Source organism: Pogoniulus pusillus, chromosome 30, assembly GCF_015220805.1.
Source record: "Pogoniulus pusillus isolate bPogPus1 chromosome 30, bPogPus1.pri, whole genome shotgun sequence".
NCBI classification, from domain to species: domain Eukaryota; kingdom Metazoa; phylum Chordata; class Aves; order Piciformes; family Lybiidae; genus Pogoniulus; species Pogoniulus pusillus.
The window spans coordinates 9,539,911-9,553,445 of NC_087293.1; the positions used below are offsets into that span (position 1 = coordinate 9,539,911).

Genomic DNA, 13,535 nt, shown 5'->3' on the forward strand with positions numbered 1-13,535 from the left:
TTTCTGAGATTGGAGAGGAAGAGTCCAGCCCCAGCATGGGCTGACCCCGTGTGCAGCCTACTCCAAGGGCTGTCACAGCCCCTTCCTTCATCTCCTGGGTGCTGACATCCTCTGAACCCTGGCTCTGGCTTTGCAGCTCTTGCACTCGCCCTTGTTAGCATGGTGGTAACACGAAGCACTGTTGGGGGTTGGACTGGATCCGTGCTTATCCTGCAGGAAGAGCCCGAGGAATTCTGAAGGGGCACCACAAAACCATGGCTGCCTCCCAGGAGCCCTCCCCAGGCTGCGGCTTCCCTTGCACTGTGGATTTCTGGAGGGTGACACAGGTGCTGCCTGTGGCACCCGTGTGCCATGATAAGGTGTGAATTCTGCCTTTTTACCTGTATTTTTTTTTCCTTTTAGAAACCAAACACCATCTTAATCACTGTAGAGGGTTTAGCCTTCTGTCCCAACTTGCCCTCCCTCACAAATCCCCTACCCAAACCTCATCCAAGAGACGTAGGCAGCATAAACATGAAATCCCTTCGATGGGAAGAAGGCTCAAAGGGTCCTGGAGTCAGGCTGCAGACTGTGCTCTTCAGATACCCGACCTGGACATCAAGACAGGTATTCTGGAGAGATCCACTCGAGCTGACCTCCTCTCTCATTCGATAGTCGCAGCACTCACAACAGACCTGTGCATTTCACTGAGGCACTTACCGCTTCTGATCGCATTTTAACAAGCGTTTCTGTCACTTTGCTCTGAAGATGGAGCGTAACACGGCTAACAACTTGGCAAGAGCAGGAGTTCTTCTGGGCAGAGCTGTGAGGACAGTGCTTCTGCCTCCACCACTGCCTTTTGAGCATGGAAGAGTGAAACCTGCCTACTTTCTACAAAGAATCTGAAATTACCCAAGCTGGGGACTTGCATGAGAAATTAGAAGTTGGGACACGACCAGGAGCTGCCAATTTGGAAGACAGGGAGTCAGAAGTGGCTGCGAGGAGGTGCCTGTGAGCTCTGGAAAAGCCACACTGATCCATCAACACCCTCCTCCTCCCCTTCTGCTTGTCAGAAAAGCAAGAGCCATTAGGATGAGGGTGGCCTGGGCACTCAGCACAGCCAGGGCTAGACCGTGGCAGTGTGCTGGTATCATGCCCTTCTGCACATTGCTGTGGTGGGAGCTTTGTGCAGGCCTCTGGAATGAAGTGGTGTGTCCATTTATTTTCTTCTAGGTTAAGCTTCTGTGCTCATCAGCAGCTAGGTTTCCCTTCACCAGAGGGGCCTGGTGGATCATACTTATACCTGGCAGCTTTCCTGGAAATCCATAAAAAGGAAACACTGTCACAGAGGAAAGACAAGCTTGAGAAAGCCCTTGTCAAGGCCCCAGCTTGCAGCCTGCATGCAAATACAGCTCCTCTTGCTGCTCTCTTGATCTGATCCATCTTCTCTTTCCATGGCTGCTTTTCCAGAAGGGAGCACACTTGAGGCGCTTGAGGACTCCTCACTGCTGGGGAAACAGCTCACGCCTTTGGGATCTGAGGCTGTGGGCTGAGACGTGCTCATTGATGGGGAGTCAGAAAGGATGTGTGTGTGGGTAGAGGTCAGGGCCGTGTTGAAGTGTAGTGATGTCCCTTGGATGAATGGTGGCTGTTGGACACTTGTGTGTGGGTTGTTGGCTCCCCAGGAGAGAAGCTCCTCTGTGTTGTCTGTAACCTTGCCCACTCCAAACCCTGGTGTATTTTTTCAGTCCCCCATGCATTGAAGTCCTGGCACTCCCAGATACTTTTCTTGTGGGTCACTGCAGAGGCTGTGCTCTGGGGGAGGCTGAGCTGGATGTCTTGGTTGTGTGCAGTGTGGTAGCCCAGGCAGGCAACAAGGACTTGTTGGGTATGCCAATCCCAGCAGCTTGTGCCATACACCCTGCCTTGAGGTGCCTTTCAGCATCTCATATAGCCTCCTAATATTCAAATCCTCATCAGTGTGGCAAATATCTGGATGCTGTTCCTTGGTGAAAGCTAAAGGAGATGGAAGCAGGGCTGGAGATGTGGTGGGCAGAACACACACACCCTTCTGCCCACAGCTCAGGGAAATATGTTTCTGCCTTTTTCTCTCCTGTTTTGGCATGTGGAATCCCTGGCTCATTGCACATGAGCCATGGACCCAATTCACAGGGTCTGGACTAAGCCAATTAATACCTGTCCTCTAGTGCCTTAATGTTTGCTTAAATAAAGGAGAGCTCAAGTGCTGGTGTCCCTCTGTGTTCCTCCCTTGGTTTGAGCAAACACTGAGCCCTGGGTCAGCCGTTCCCTCTTAGCAGTGCGACCAGCCAGAGAGCAACCTCCTGGTGTACCTGGAGCGAAGATCTCGAGCCTTGAAGTACCGCTTGTGACGGAGACTGCACGTGAATGTGAACCCCCTTTGTCTGAACAAGTCTTTTGCTTCCAGTTGCTGCCAAATGGTGGGGAACCAAAAGGATTGACTACGCTCTCTACTGTCCCGATGCCCTAACAGCTTTCCCAACGGTTGCTTTGCCACACCTCTTCCATGCAAGCTACTGGGAGTCCACAGATGTTGTCTCCTTCCTCCTGAGACAGGTACAGTTGTTGTCCTTCTCTTGATCTCCATTAGGCTGAAAACTATTTTGAGCTCTTTGTTTGTCTCACTGTACCTTCCACAACTCTTGTTGACACATAGAGATGAAAAAATGCCCTTTGCTGCTGCAGGTCTGTTTTCTTCCCCATCCTTTTGTTCCTCCCCTGTGTTGTTAGCAGAGCTACAGACCTGTGCTGTCACACCTGCTAAGTTTGAGTCTGGGTTTTGTCATTGGAGCAGGTTTTAGGTGGGCCGTGGGGTGAGCCCAGGGCTGTTTCCTATCAAATCACAATTGCAAAAGTTGGTGGCAGTTGTTTCTTGAAGAGAGCTGTCCTCTGTGTGTGTGAATGTTTGGATCTCTGAAAGTTAAAGGAAGCTCCTTGATGAACAAATAAAAATTGCACCAAATACAATAAAAGCAAAGATGAGTTTTGTATGAATTTAAGTTGAGTTGAAAGACAGAGTTAAGGTCTTCATTTTGGCCTTCTAAGTTATTGTGGTCTCCTCTGGGGACTCAGACCATCATCTACCCTCATTCCTGCAGCACGAAGCAGTTCTCCTGCTGGAGACTGCTGCTGTCTGGAATCTGGCACCTCAGATTTTATCAACCTACATTTGGCCTGAAATGTAAATTTACTGTTTAAAATGTGTTTTTCCTAAAAGAAATATTTTCCCTTCAGTTCCTTAGGGATGAGGGGGAGTTATTTGCCTTACAAAGTATCAACACCCCAAGGAACGATACTTAGAGTGTGGAACTGGAGCCCAAAAAGCCCAAACCTAAAAGTAACTCTGTGGATTGTGTTGCCCTCTTCAGTGCTTGGGTTTGCTTTGTGTTAGCTCAGCTGTTTCAGCCTCCTCGACTGCAGCGCTCAATTATTTATGGTTCTGTTGGCAAACTTTCTTTCAGTGCTATCTTCCAAATAGCATGGGAGCTATAAACAACAGAGATGTCAGTGCTGGTGGCAGCTGAGTGGTAGCAATAATCCAGTGAGACCCTTTCTTCCAGGGCTGTATCTAGCCCAGTGAGACATCTGTGTGCTTGCACACACCTTGCTGGATCAGCCGCTGTGAAACCCCAGCCCCGCATCGAACTCAGCCTAGTGGGGCTCAGTGGGGAGACCTGTAATTGTGCATGAGTGGGAACAGTCACGACAGCCCTGTACACAAAATGCTTTACTCAAGAAATAACCAATTACTTAGGATTCAGCCCAAGCCTGGGTCTGTAGCACAGCATGGTGCTTCATATCTTGAAGCCTGAGGTACCTCTCCATCCATTCAGAGCCTGCTGGTGGCTGCCTGGGTAGACTGACACCCCTATTCCCTTCCTCAGTGGCTTCAGACCAGGGTTTTTCTCATCCCTTTGCTTCCTGCTGTCCTTCCCAAGCACCATGCCACTTTTTTTCCCCTAATAAGGACTTGTTTCTAATCGCCTTTGAGAGTCATCTCTGGACAAAATGCAAAAGTAAGCTGTTGAATAGTTCTAGCCTCCAAAGATTGAATCTTGTTAAAACAAGCCCAAACAGTACTCAAAATAGATTCCTGATTTAAATAATTGTCAGTAAAACTTGTTATTTTGGTTGCCTTGAATTTCCATGAACACCCTCTCCAGCAAGCTCATCCTCCCTGGGGTCCTTTTTCCACTTTCCTAGAAGAAAAACAGCTTCAGCTCTGCAAAGCGAACTGGCCTGTGTCAGAGCACAACAGCCTAGGCTAGCTGGAGACCTGCTGACCTCACAAAATGTATCCCAGACCTTGTCAAAATGCCCACATGGAAGAACCTTCTTCTACCAGTTTTTGGTAGAAGAGGTCCCTAAGGACTACTGCTGATTTTAGAGTCCTCTGTGCAGGGTCACCTCCCAGTCTTAGAGCAGTCTTTGAGATGTACCCTCGCCTTTGGTCCCCTCACAGACCATGTGATGGAGGCTTGGAGTGGAGGCAGTGCAGATATCTAAGTGCAGAGCTTGTTCTGCTGTGTCTGAGTCAGTTTTTTTTACCTCCTGACAATCTAAATAACCTGGTCACAGCTAGGGTTAAGTCAGTGCTGGCCACAGGCTTTGCTAGTTCAGGAGATACCACTTGTCCTTGCAGTTAAGGGAGCAGCCCATAAAACCTATAAGCCAACAAGCTAAATGCCCAGGAGGCAAACTCAAACCACCTCTGTCCAGGTACTGCCCTTGCTTATGACTGGCTCAGGAGCAGAACAGCATGGACAGGAGGAGAGCTGACATCTGCATGGCATCTGTCCTCCTGCAGGTGATGAGACACGAGAACTCGAGTGTTTTGGAGCTGGATGGGAAGGAGGTGTCTGTCTTCACACCTTCTAAGCCTCGTGAGAAGTGGCTCCGCAAGAGGACGCATGTGAAGCTGCGGGTGAGGGTGGTTTTGGGGCTGCCAGCAGGGCAGGAGGGAGTGTTGGCATGTAGAGAGGTTTAGATTTAGGCTGCAAGAATGGCACAGACAGTGGGCATGGCTGTGCTCCAGAGAGCACACTGCACTGCTGGTATAGCATCAGTGGTTATATCCTACCCATGTAGATGTGAAAGAGCAGCCCAAAAGATCTGTACCAGCAAGATTTCCTCTTGGCCTTGAGTCTATGGAAATGCCAGGGAGCATTGACTGGTGTCTGTTTCCCTGGCCCACAGCCAATGCTTCCTGCATCTTTCCAGGTCCAAATAATGCAAATTCTCTGCTCTGTAAATGTCCTTCACTCCCAGTGAACATCTCTAGTTCCTGCAAGAGAGCAGTTTTCTTCTAGAGCTGAAACAATGTCAGCAGATTTCCCTGGCAGCTGTCTGCACTGCTTCTGAAATCCAGAGTGTGAGAGTTAATAGACAGGATCAGAACTGCACATACAAACCACCGCGGTAATGGGCTCCTCAGCCACCTACGCTGGGTGCAGAGCAGAGACTCCTACCTCTGCCTCAGGTCAAATTCTTTTCTAAAGCTGAAAGCCGTGGGTGGAGTGGAGTGGGGAGGGTGGCAGAGAGAAGCCCACCCCCCAGTCTGTCCAGTTAGATTTGGCATTTCCCTGTGAGCCTGTCCATCACTGCCAACTTCTTTTCTCTCTATTTTTTTCTCCTTTTGCTCTTGACTTGTGCAGAATGTCACAGCCAACCACAGGATAAATGACACCATTGCTAATGAAGATGGGCCCCAGACCTTAACTGGAAGGTTTATGTATGGTCCATTAGATATGGTCACACTCACAGGAGAAAAGGTACCGTGTCTGCCCTGGGGGTTGTGCACCAGGGGGTGAAAAGTGGGGTACAGAGGTGGTGCTAGTCAGTGCTTTCTTGGTCCTTGATGGGGTTTGCTGCCTTTGCATCCTGACCAGGTTCTCTTGCTCAGACTTGTGTGGTGCCTCCTAGCAGGAACAGCATCCAGCATGCGGATGTTCACCGCTGTGGTCTCATCCCAGTGTGCTGACAGTTGGGTGCTTCTCAGTTGCCACCCAAAGGGGCTTGGGTGGAAGATCCTCATGCTTGCCCTGTTCACAGACGCTCACTTGTGTCTTTAATGCTGTGTTTGATCCAGCCTTGTTGTCTTCCCAGGTGGACATTCACATTATGACCCAGCCTCCCTCAGGGGAGTGGGTTTACTTTGACACAGAGATCAGCAACAGCAGTGGCAGGATCTCTTATGTCATCCCCGAGAACCGGCGCCTGGGCATTGGCGTGTACCCTGTCAAGATGGTGGTCAGGTGAGGTCCCTTGGGTTGCTGGAGCTTACCTTGCAAAAGAACAAGAGGAGTTTGATGACTGTAGAATATAGTCCCTCCTTGCAGGGCAGCTTTGTTTCTTGGGTAGAGCCTGGCTTGCCAGCAACAAGAACAAAGCCATTTGTAGTGAAAGCTGTAAGAGGAATCACCATCCTGCATCAGCAACAGCATGGTCCTGGAGCTCCCTGTGCAGGGGCAGGCCCTCTGCACTACAGATGCATGGTCCTCCTGGTCAGCTGCACAACTACACCTTTAGAGACCACAGACTGTTCCTTGAGGGAGAGAACTTTGTATTCATGATAATTCACAGCTCAGGGAGTCCACTTCAGCTCCAGTTGCTGACATTGAGCTCTAGAAGGTAGAGAGTAGGACAATCTTCCCAGTGGTGAATGCAGTGATGGATTTATGGGTGTGATTTTGTGAGGCCAGTGCTCCAGAATACCACCCCTACCATTTTATGATTCTGTGATTCTGCTTCCATCCCCCCTCTTACAGTGGCATTCATGCAGTGCCTGTCCTTATTGGGACTGGGGGTGGCATCTCTGGGTGGAGCCTTTGGGTCAGATTTGGGTGTTGCTTTGGACTTGCGGTGCACCGAGGAGGAGTCGGTGATACCTCCTGAAGGAACCTCTAAGTGTCTGCATTCCTTTCAGGGGTGACCACACCTACGCAGACAGCTACATCACAGTCCTGCCCAAGGGGACAGAGTTTGTGGTGTTCAGCATCGACGGCTCCTTCGCAGCCAGCGTGTCCATCATGGGCAGCGACCCCAAAGTCCGCGCCGGAGCAGTCGACGTTGTAAGGTCAGCAGCAGCAGCTGGACCAGATGGCTTGGGTTTGCCCTAGGTCTGCAGTCCACTGATTTGTGCCTTCCCTTCCAGGCACTGGCAAGACCTTGGCTACCTCATTATCTATGTCACGGGCCGCCCCGACATGCAGAAGCAGAGGGTGGTGGCGTGGTTAGCACAGCACAACTTCCCCCATGGGATTGTCTCCTTCTGCGATGGGCTGGTCCACGACCCACTGCGGCACAAGGCCAACTTCCTCAAGTCCCTCATCACAGACGTAAGCCTGCTTGAGTCTGCTGAAACCTGATCGTAGCACAGGCTGAGATTGCTCCTCTTCCAGTCACCCCCATCAGCACCAGTTCTTGGCAGCAATGTGACCTGCAGTAGAAGATTAATCTCTTCACTTTGCTTTTATCCTTTTACTGCTCCACAAAAGTGTCTATGCTGTTGAATTGTATCATCTCTGCTCTGCACTGCTCCATTTCATCACTGGTCCTTCCTTTACCAAATACCTAATGGAACAGAGGTACCAGTGCCTCCCCTTCTCCATGCAGACATTTTTTTCTCCCATTTGGTGGCTTTGCAGCTGCCTGTAGGGTAACCAGCAGGTCTGAGAGGGCATGGAGCTGCTGCAGAAATGGCCTTGCACCATGTAGCCTTGATGGGAGACTCCACAGAACATCTTTCCAAGCGTTTGACCCCACAGGGAGCTTAACACCCTCATCCCAGTAGAAAAGCTCCAAGGTTTTCTCTGGCAAGTGAAGGAACTGCCAGTGTCCCAGGCGCTTGTGCCTTGTCTTGAGTAACCAGGAAAGCCCCTTGTCAACTCCTTTTTGGCCTCAGTGGTGGGAGAAGCTGGCCCAGTCTTGCTGCCTGCTCTTCCTTGCTCTTCAGAAGGAAAAAAATACTACCAGAGATAGAGATTTCTTTTCCACCTCCCTGGCCTGCCTACAGCTCCAGGGGCAAAGCCAGCCAGTCCAGTAGCACTAGTGCCCACACCTTCCTTACCAGCCCATGCTTTGGCCCACTAAGGAAAGGATTGGCCTGGAGCTGCTCTGTGCTCCGAGTGGAGGCAGCTGAATCCCTGAAAAACAGCGTGTTTGCTGCCTGTACCTCCTCCCTCTGTCTGGCAGAGTTAAACAACAGCATTGCGTGGTGGAGGGGAATGCTCCCCACTAACCTTCACTGCATGGGGGAGTTGCAAACTGCTTCTCTCCCCCATGACAAGTCAGCAGTGAAGTGTGCAGCATCCCTGCCCCCTGCAGACCTCAAGGCAGGGCTGTGGATCAGCAAGTGGAGATCTTTGCCTCACTGATCCTGCTCTTTTCCTGGCCTGTCAGCAGCCCCAGCCCTGTTAATCAACTATTTGCACAGCAGTGCCTTGTCCGTCTGGGGACTTGGTGAAGTTACTGACCCCACATTCCCGCGGACTCTATGTAGAACAGCCCTGCCTGTTGAGCAGCACAGAGTGCTCATGTGTTCTGACCTGTGTTGCTTTCTCTCCCTGCAGCTCCACATGAGGATCCATGCAGCATATGGATCTACAAAGGACATCTCTGTGTACAGTTCCATCAGCCTCCCACCCACACATATCTACATTGTTGGCCGGCCCACCAAAAAGCTGCAGAGCCAGTGTCAGGTAGGAGCCAACTTCTCTGAGCCCTGCAAGTGCTGCCAAGAGCCTCCTGTGGGAGGGTGATGGGAATTTGGTCATCTTGACTGATCACTGTGCTAATGTTTGCCAACTGTCCCACATACCAGGACCCATCACATCTCTCAGTGGGTTCATGTCTTGCACATCACCCCAGACAACCTGTTACAGCCAACACACTTGGCTGCCAGTGACTATCAGGAACATGTCCCATCCTCTAACACCTGCTTTCATCCCTCTTGTCTTGCAGTTCATTACAGAGGGGTATGCAGCCCACCTGGCCCAGCTGGAGTACAACCACCGCTCGCGCCCTGCCAAGAACACCACGCGCATGGCGCTGCGGAAAGGCAGCTTTGGGCTGCCCAGCCAGACCGAGTTCCTGCGCAAGAGGAACCACCTGCTGCGGACCATCTCCTCCCAGCCTTCAGCCACCGGTGGCAGCAGCAGCCACCGCCCCGAGCGCACCCAGAGCCAGTCTGACAGTGACAAGGAGAGGGACAGGGAACGCAGCCAAAGAAGCATGAGCATCGCCACAGGGTGCTGGGGCAGGAGCACTGCATCCCGGATGGACTCTGGCCTCCTGGGGCAGAAGTAGCCAGGCCAGAATCGGCGACTGTCAGCTGCAGCCATCAGAGGAGAAAACAAAAGGGAAGAGGGATGAGGCCGGCGTTACAGGCTGGAAGGGTAAATATGGTGCTACTCTAATAACGTCATGGTGTTCTGGGAAGAGATGGGATGTGTCCCACACAGAACGTGCAGGCCTTGCAGCGGGAGCGTCAGGTTTGTGCAGCATGAGCACAAGGAACAGCTGGAAACAGGGGCAGAAAAGTCTCCAGGTGAAGATCGTGCTCTCTCCTGCCTCCTTCTCTTATCCAGGGTCAGTGACTGTAAATACGTGCCTCCTCACCTGGTTAGCCATCGCTCCGATCTGCGCCACCGAGCGCTGTCCTCAGAGCCACAGAACAGGGGATGAGGCTGGGGGAACTCGTCCTTGGTTGTCCCAGGAGTCAGACTGAGGTGCTGAGCAGCACAGGGCGGGTTTGGGGTTCAATGAGCATGCTGTTTCCCCGGCACAGCCAGCCCCCAGTGGGGGATTTGTTGTGGGCTGTGCCAGGCAGAGCAGCTGAGGGCTTTATCTGTACAAAAGCTTCAAGCGCAGCCACTAGCTCAAGGAGTACGTGCAGCGGCGAAGTGTAAAGATGTTCTGATGCTGTTGGTAGAGGCAGAATATCGGCAGATCCGTGCCCAAAACAGTGGGGTCGTTGTTATTACTGTTATTTTTTAAAGAGACCTTTTAGAAGCCGATGGAATTGAATGCATTGACCATTAAAAGAGGAATACAAGCTAATTTGTTTGAGCTGTTACAAACCTCAGACACTTAATTTGCTGTTCAAGTCTCCAAATACTCTTCCTAGATGTTATTTCCAAAAGTAACCGCCATATATTTGGAAGCAGCTGAAGGCACTCAGCAGCCTAGATCACATTGCAGTTCTTCTCATCCAAATGCAGGGTCTGACTCTCTCAACACCCACCTCCAAGACGTTCTCTCCAAGTTCAGTAGCAGCTTTCATGGGAACTAGACTTGCTTCTTTTACCTGTAGTTACTGAACTGTAAAACCTCGTTGTTTCTTGCACTGATGATTTTTAGAATGGAAACCTGTTAACCATCTCATGTAGCTACACCTAACTGCTTGTAGTGCATGACAGTGAAATACTGCTCAGCCAGGGGGTGTGTGGCTGTCTCTGCAGATGTGCATCTGTGTATGCACACACATATGGACATAGATGTATATACTCAAACAGAAAAAGCTGTGCAGAAATTTTTCCAGCGGTAAGGAGACTGTAAGGAAGTGTGCCAAAAATGTCAGGCAACCTTAAGAAAAGGCCATATCTTAATTTTCCTGGTGTGTTTCTCAGTGGATGTGCCCGAGCTGATAGTTTGTGTGCTGCTGGAGCGAGCCAGGGCTGGGTGTGTGGCAGAGGGGAGCTGCAGGGGCACAGGGTGAAGCGCTTGCCGCTGGCTGGCACCTTGGTGACACCAAGATATGCATGGTGCACGGTACAGGAATGGGAGCACATCACTGCAGCAGCAGAGGAGAACAGTGCCTAAGAGTGAGGGCTTGTCAAAAAGCCCCTTAGCCCTGTCCCTGCTGGGTCAGCTGGCTCCAGTGACAGGCCTGGTTCAGCCTTGCACACACTCCTGGGGTGGAGGGGTATCCATCCCAGGGCATCCAGGGTGCCCATCTACAGCCTCCAGCTGGCCTCTTCTCGTGGAGATTTTCTAGTCCTACCAAGCTCCCCGAGTACGTGTAACCCTGCTTTCCCCTCACCACACTTATCCTGTCTTTATATCACTTTCTACTTCTGAGGACCTTATTTATAACAAAGATTTTTTTAGACTGGCTGCTTCGTTTTATTACCTGTTTCGATATGAGGTGCAGGACAGCCACACTCAGATACACAGCACTGTGAACGCTGCTCTGCTAATTGGCTCTGGGCCAGGCTAGGCAAATCCGAACTCCTCAGACATCCAAGGCAGATCTCACGTGTCTGTAACGCTGGAGGCTGGAAGTGGAGGCAGAGGAGGGACAGCGCTGAGCTGCCGACGGTACCCAAGCCGCCGGGGCGCTCAAACCCAGCTGCCTGCCTGCCGCCCAGTGCATCTCCCGCATCTTGCAGCCTGACTGCAAAATGTTTAACCACTTCTCTTTGACAATTATTCAATGACAGAATGTATCTGATGACTTTTGTTACCGAAAACTGACTTCCCTTTCTGCCAACTCAGCTGAGATCTCTCTGAATGTTCATCCAGTGCTTACTGGGTTTGATACCATTGTGAATTGTCCCAGCTTTTCCCTAGTCAAATGTTCAATCAGACGCTATCTGAGCAGGAAGCCAAGCCACAGTTCATCCTGTGAAGTCACCAAACCACATCATGAAAATAATTTCTGCAAATTTGGATATGGCCTTTGCAAAATTCACCTTTCCTCCAAGTCCACCACCATGGATGGCATGATCTGTACATTTTCTGATGCTGACCAGATGTTCACATTTTCTTATGTGTAGATAGTGTAAAACAGAGGCGAATGTAAATGTTCAACATAAAAAGTGGATATATAAAATTTAAAGTTATTTATTTATGTAGAGGGGAAAAAAAAATGTCTGGAGGGACTGGAGCCTCCAGGGTTTATTAATATTTAAAAAATGTAGCTTTTTGTTTCAGGCATTATGTACAAAGCAATTATTTTATGGACCAAGTTCAATGTAACTGTCAATGAATGCAGAAGTGCAATATTATACTCACCTCTCCATCACTTCACGTTTGAAACAGCTACTAACCAGTTAGACTGACAATCACAGCACCTCTGTCCTCATCCTTTGTTCAGCTTCTTGCAACTTGCCTGGGTCCTTTTCCCTGGCACCCCCACCTTGTTGCCATCGTACGGATCCAACATGGAGAAGCGCTTGTAGAGCAGGACCTTTATTGCTGCAATAATACTGGATGAGGTGGGTGTAGTTACCAGGAAATATGCCAATGAGGTTGTTGGTTTTTTAGCTCAACTGATTCAGTCCATCGTAGCCTACGTCAATCTCTTTTCAGCCGCCCCCATCTGGCACTCATCTCTCTATCTGAAGCAAAGATCAACATGCTACTCACTCCAAGAACAATAGCAATAGTTTAACTCTGTGTTTATAACCTGTTTGTTCCGAGCTGTTTTGGAGAGCAATGCATGTGACCCGATGCCTTTCCACATCTATGGAAGAGGATCCATTTGGATACGGTGAGGGAAAGATGAATGTATATTCCATCCTGACTAAAGGGGCACTGTCAGGTTAGAGACCTGATTTAGCTTTCTCACAAATTAACTTCTTTGCTTCGAAACGAAAGGCTCTGAAGTTTCCTGTACTCCTCCCTGTCGCAGTTGTCTGGGCAGCCATTGGCGCGGCCAGCGACAGTCGCGCTGCTTCTGCTGCAGCCCACGTCCTGTTCTGGCACAGGAGCACAACCCAGCCCCTGCTGCGCAGGCTGCCTCAGTCTTGTCTCTTCCCCCCCACCCCCTTTATTTCTTATTGTTTCCATGGGAATCAGACTCTGCTGTGGAGCTCAAATTTTGTACCGAGAGCAGCTTTTCATCTTCCTGTGCTATCAGGCCACACTTTCTACCTGACGCTGTCCCTTTACGCAGTCTTTTACAACACAAAAAGAGGTGCCCAAGCATTCCCTCCCCGTTGTTTTCCTGGGTTTGCAAGGTCACTCGGGCAGATGAGGCGAAATCCTAATACCAAAAACGTTTACAGTGTCCGACACGTGAGCCAAGAGCAGTAACTAGCCAAAGGGTTACTAACAAACTCCCGCCCCGCCCAGCAGCCGCCGTGCTTGCTGTAGCAGCCCCTTCTTCAGGTATGCCACCGGTTTGCTGCATTTCCTGTTAGTTCTAGAAGCCTTACGGTCCCCTCCCCATCCTCCTCTGCCTGTTGATACCCTCGACTGTCGATTTTCTATTCCAAGGATGTTAGTTATATTTTCTTTATAAAAACAGGCGCTGGGGGTTAACAGAGGCCTGGGGAACCACCGGAGGGGCGTGCCCGAGGGCGCCGGCAGCCGCGCTGGGGACGCCCCTGTGGGTACAGTACCTGCTGATGACTCGCTTGTGTGTGACAAACCTTCTGTACAACTTCCTTCTCCTCCTTGCTGTTAGTGCATCGTTCCAATGGGTGTGCTTTGTGTACAGTATCATTGTGAGTTACAGAGATTAAAGAAACGGGAAGGCTCTTCTCTGTCTGCTTTTTTGGGGAGACTCTAGA

General features: G+C 50.5%; 1 protein-coding gene across 9 annotated transcripts in view; it reads left to right on the forward strand.

Moving 5' to 3' along the window:
- Positions 1–13,502, forward strand: part of PITPNM2 (phosphatidylinositol transfer protein membrane associated 2) — a 148,988-nt gene extending 135,486 nt beyond the window's left edge. For 6 of the 9 annotated variants that reach the window (XM_064168976.1, XM_064168974.1, XM_064168978.1 and 3 more), the window contains 9 exons: positions 403–606; positions 2,426–2,574; positions 4,826–4,942; positions 5,673–5,789; positions 6,124–6,272; positions 6,944–7,093; positions 7,172–7,355; positions 8,589–8,717; positions 8,980–13,502. In XM_064168976.1, coding sequence (XP_064025046.1) covers positions 403–606; positions 2,426–2,574; positions 4,826–4,942; positions 5,673–5,789; positions 6,124–6,272; positions 6,944–7,093; positions 7,172–7,355; positions 8,589–8,717; positions 8,980–9,324 — 1,544 coding nt within the window. In that variant the 3' untranslated portion in view covers positions 9,325–13,502. The remainder of the gene's footprint in view (positions 1–402; positions 607–2,425; positions 2,575–4,825; positions 4,943–5,672; positions 5,790–6,123; positions 6,273–6,943; positions 7,094–7,171; positions 7,356–8,588; positions 8,718–8,979) is intronic. The other 3 variants (XM_064168980.1, XM_064168981.1, XM_064168983.1) reach the window with 1 other exon arrangement.
- Positions 13,503–13,535: the final 33 nt, after the last annotated feature.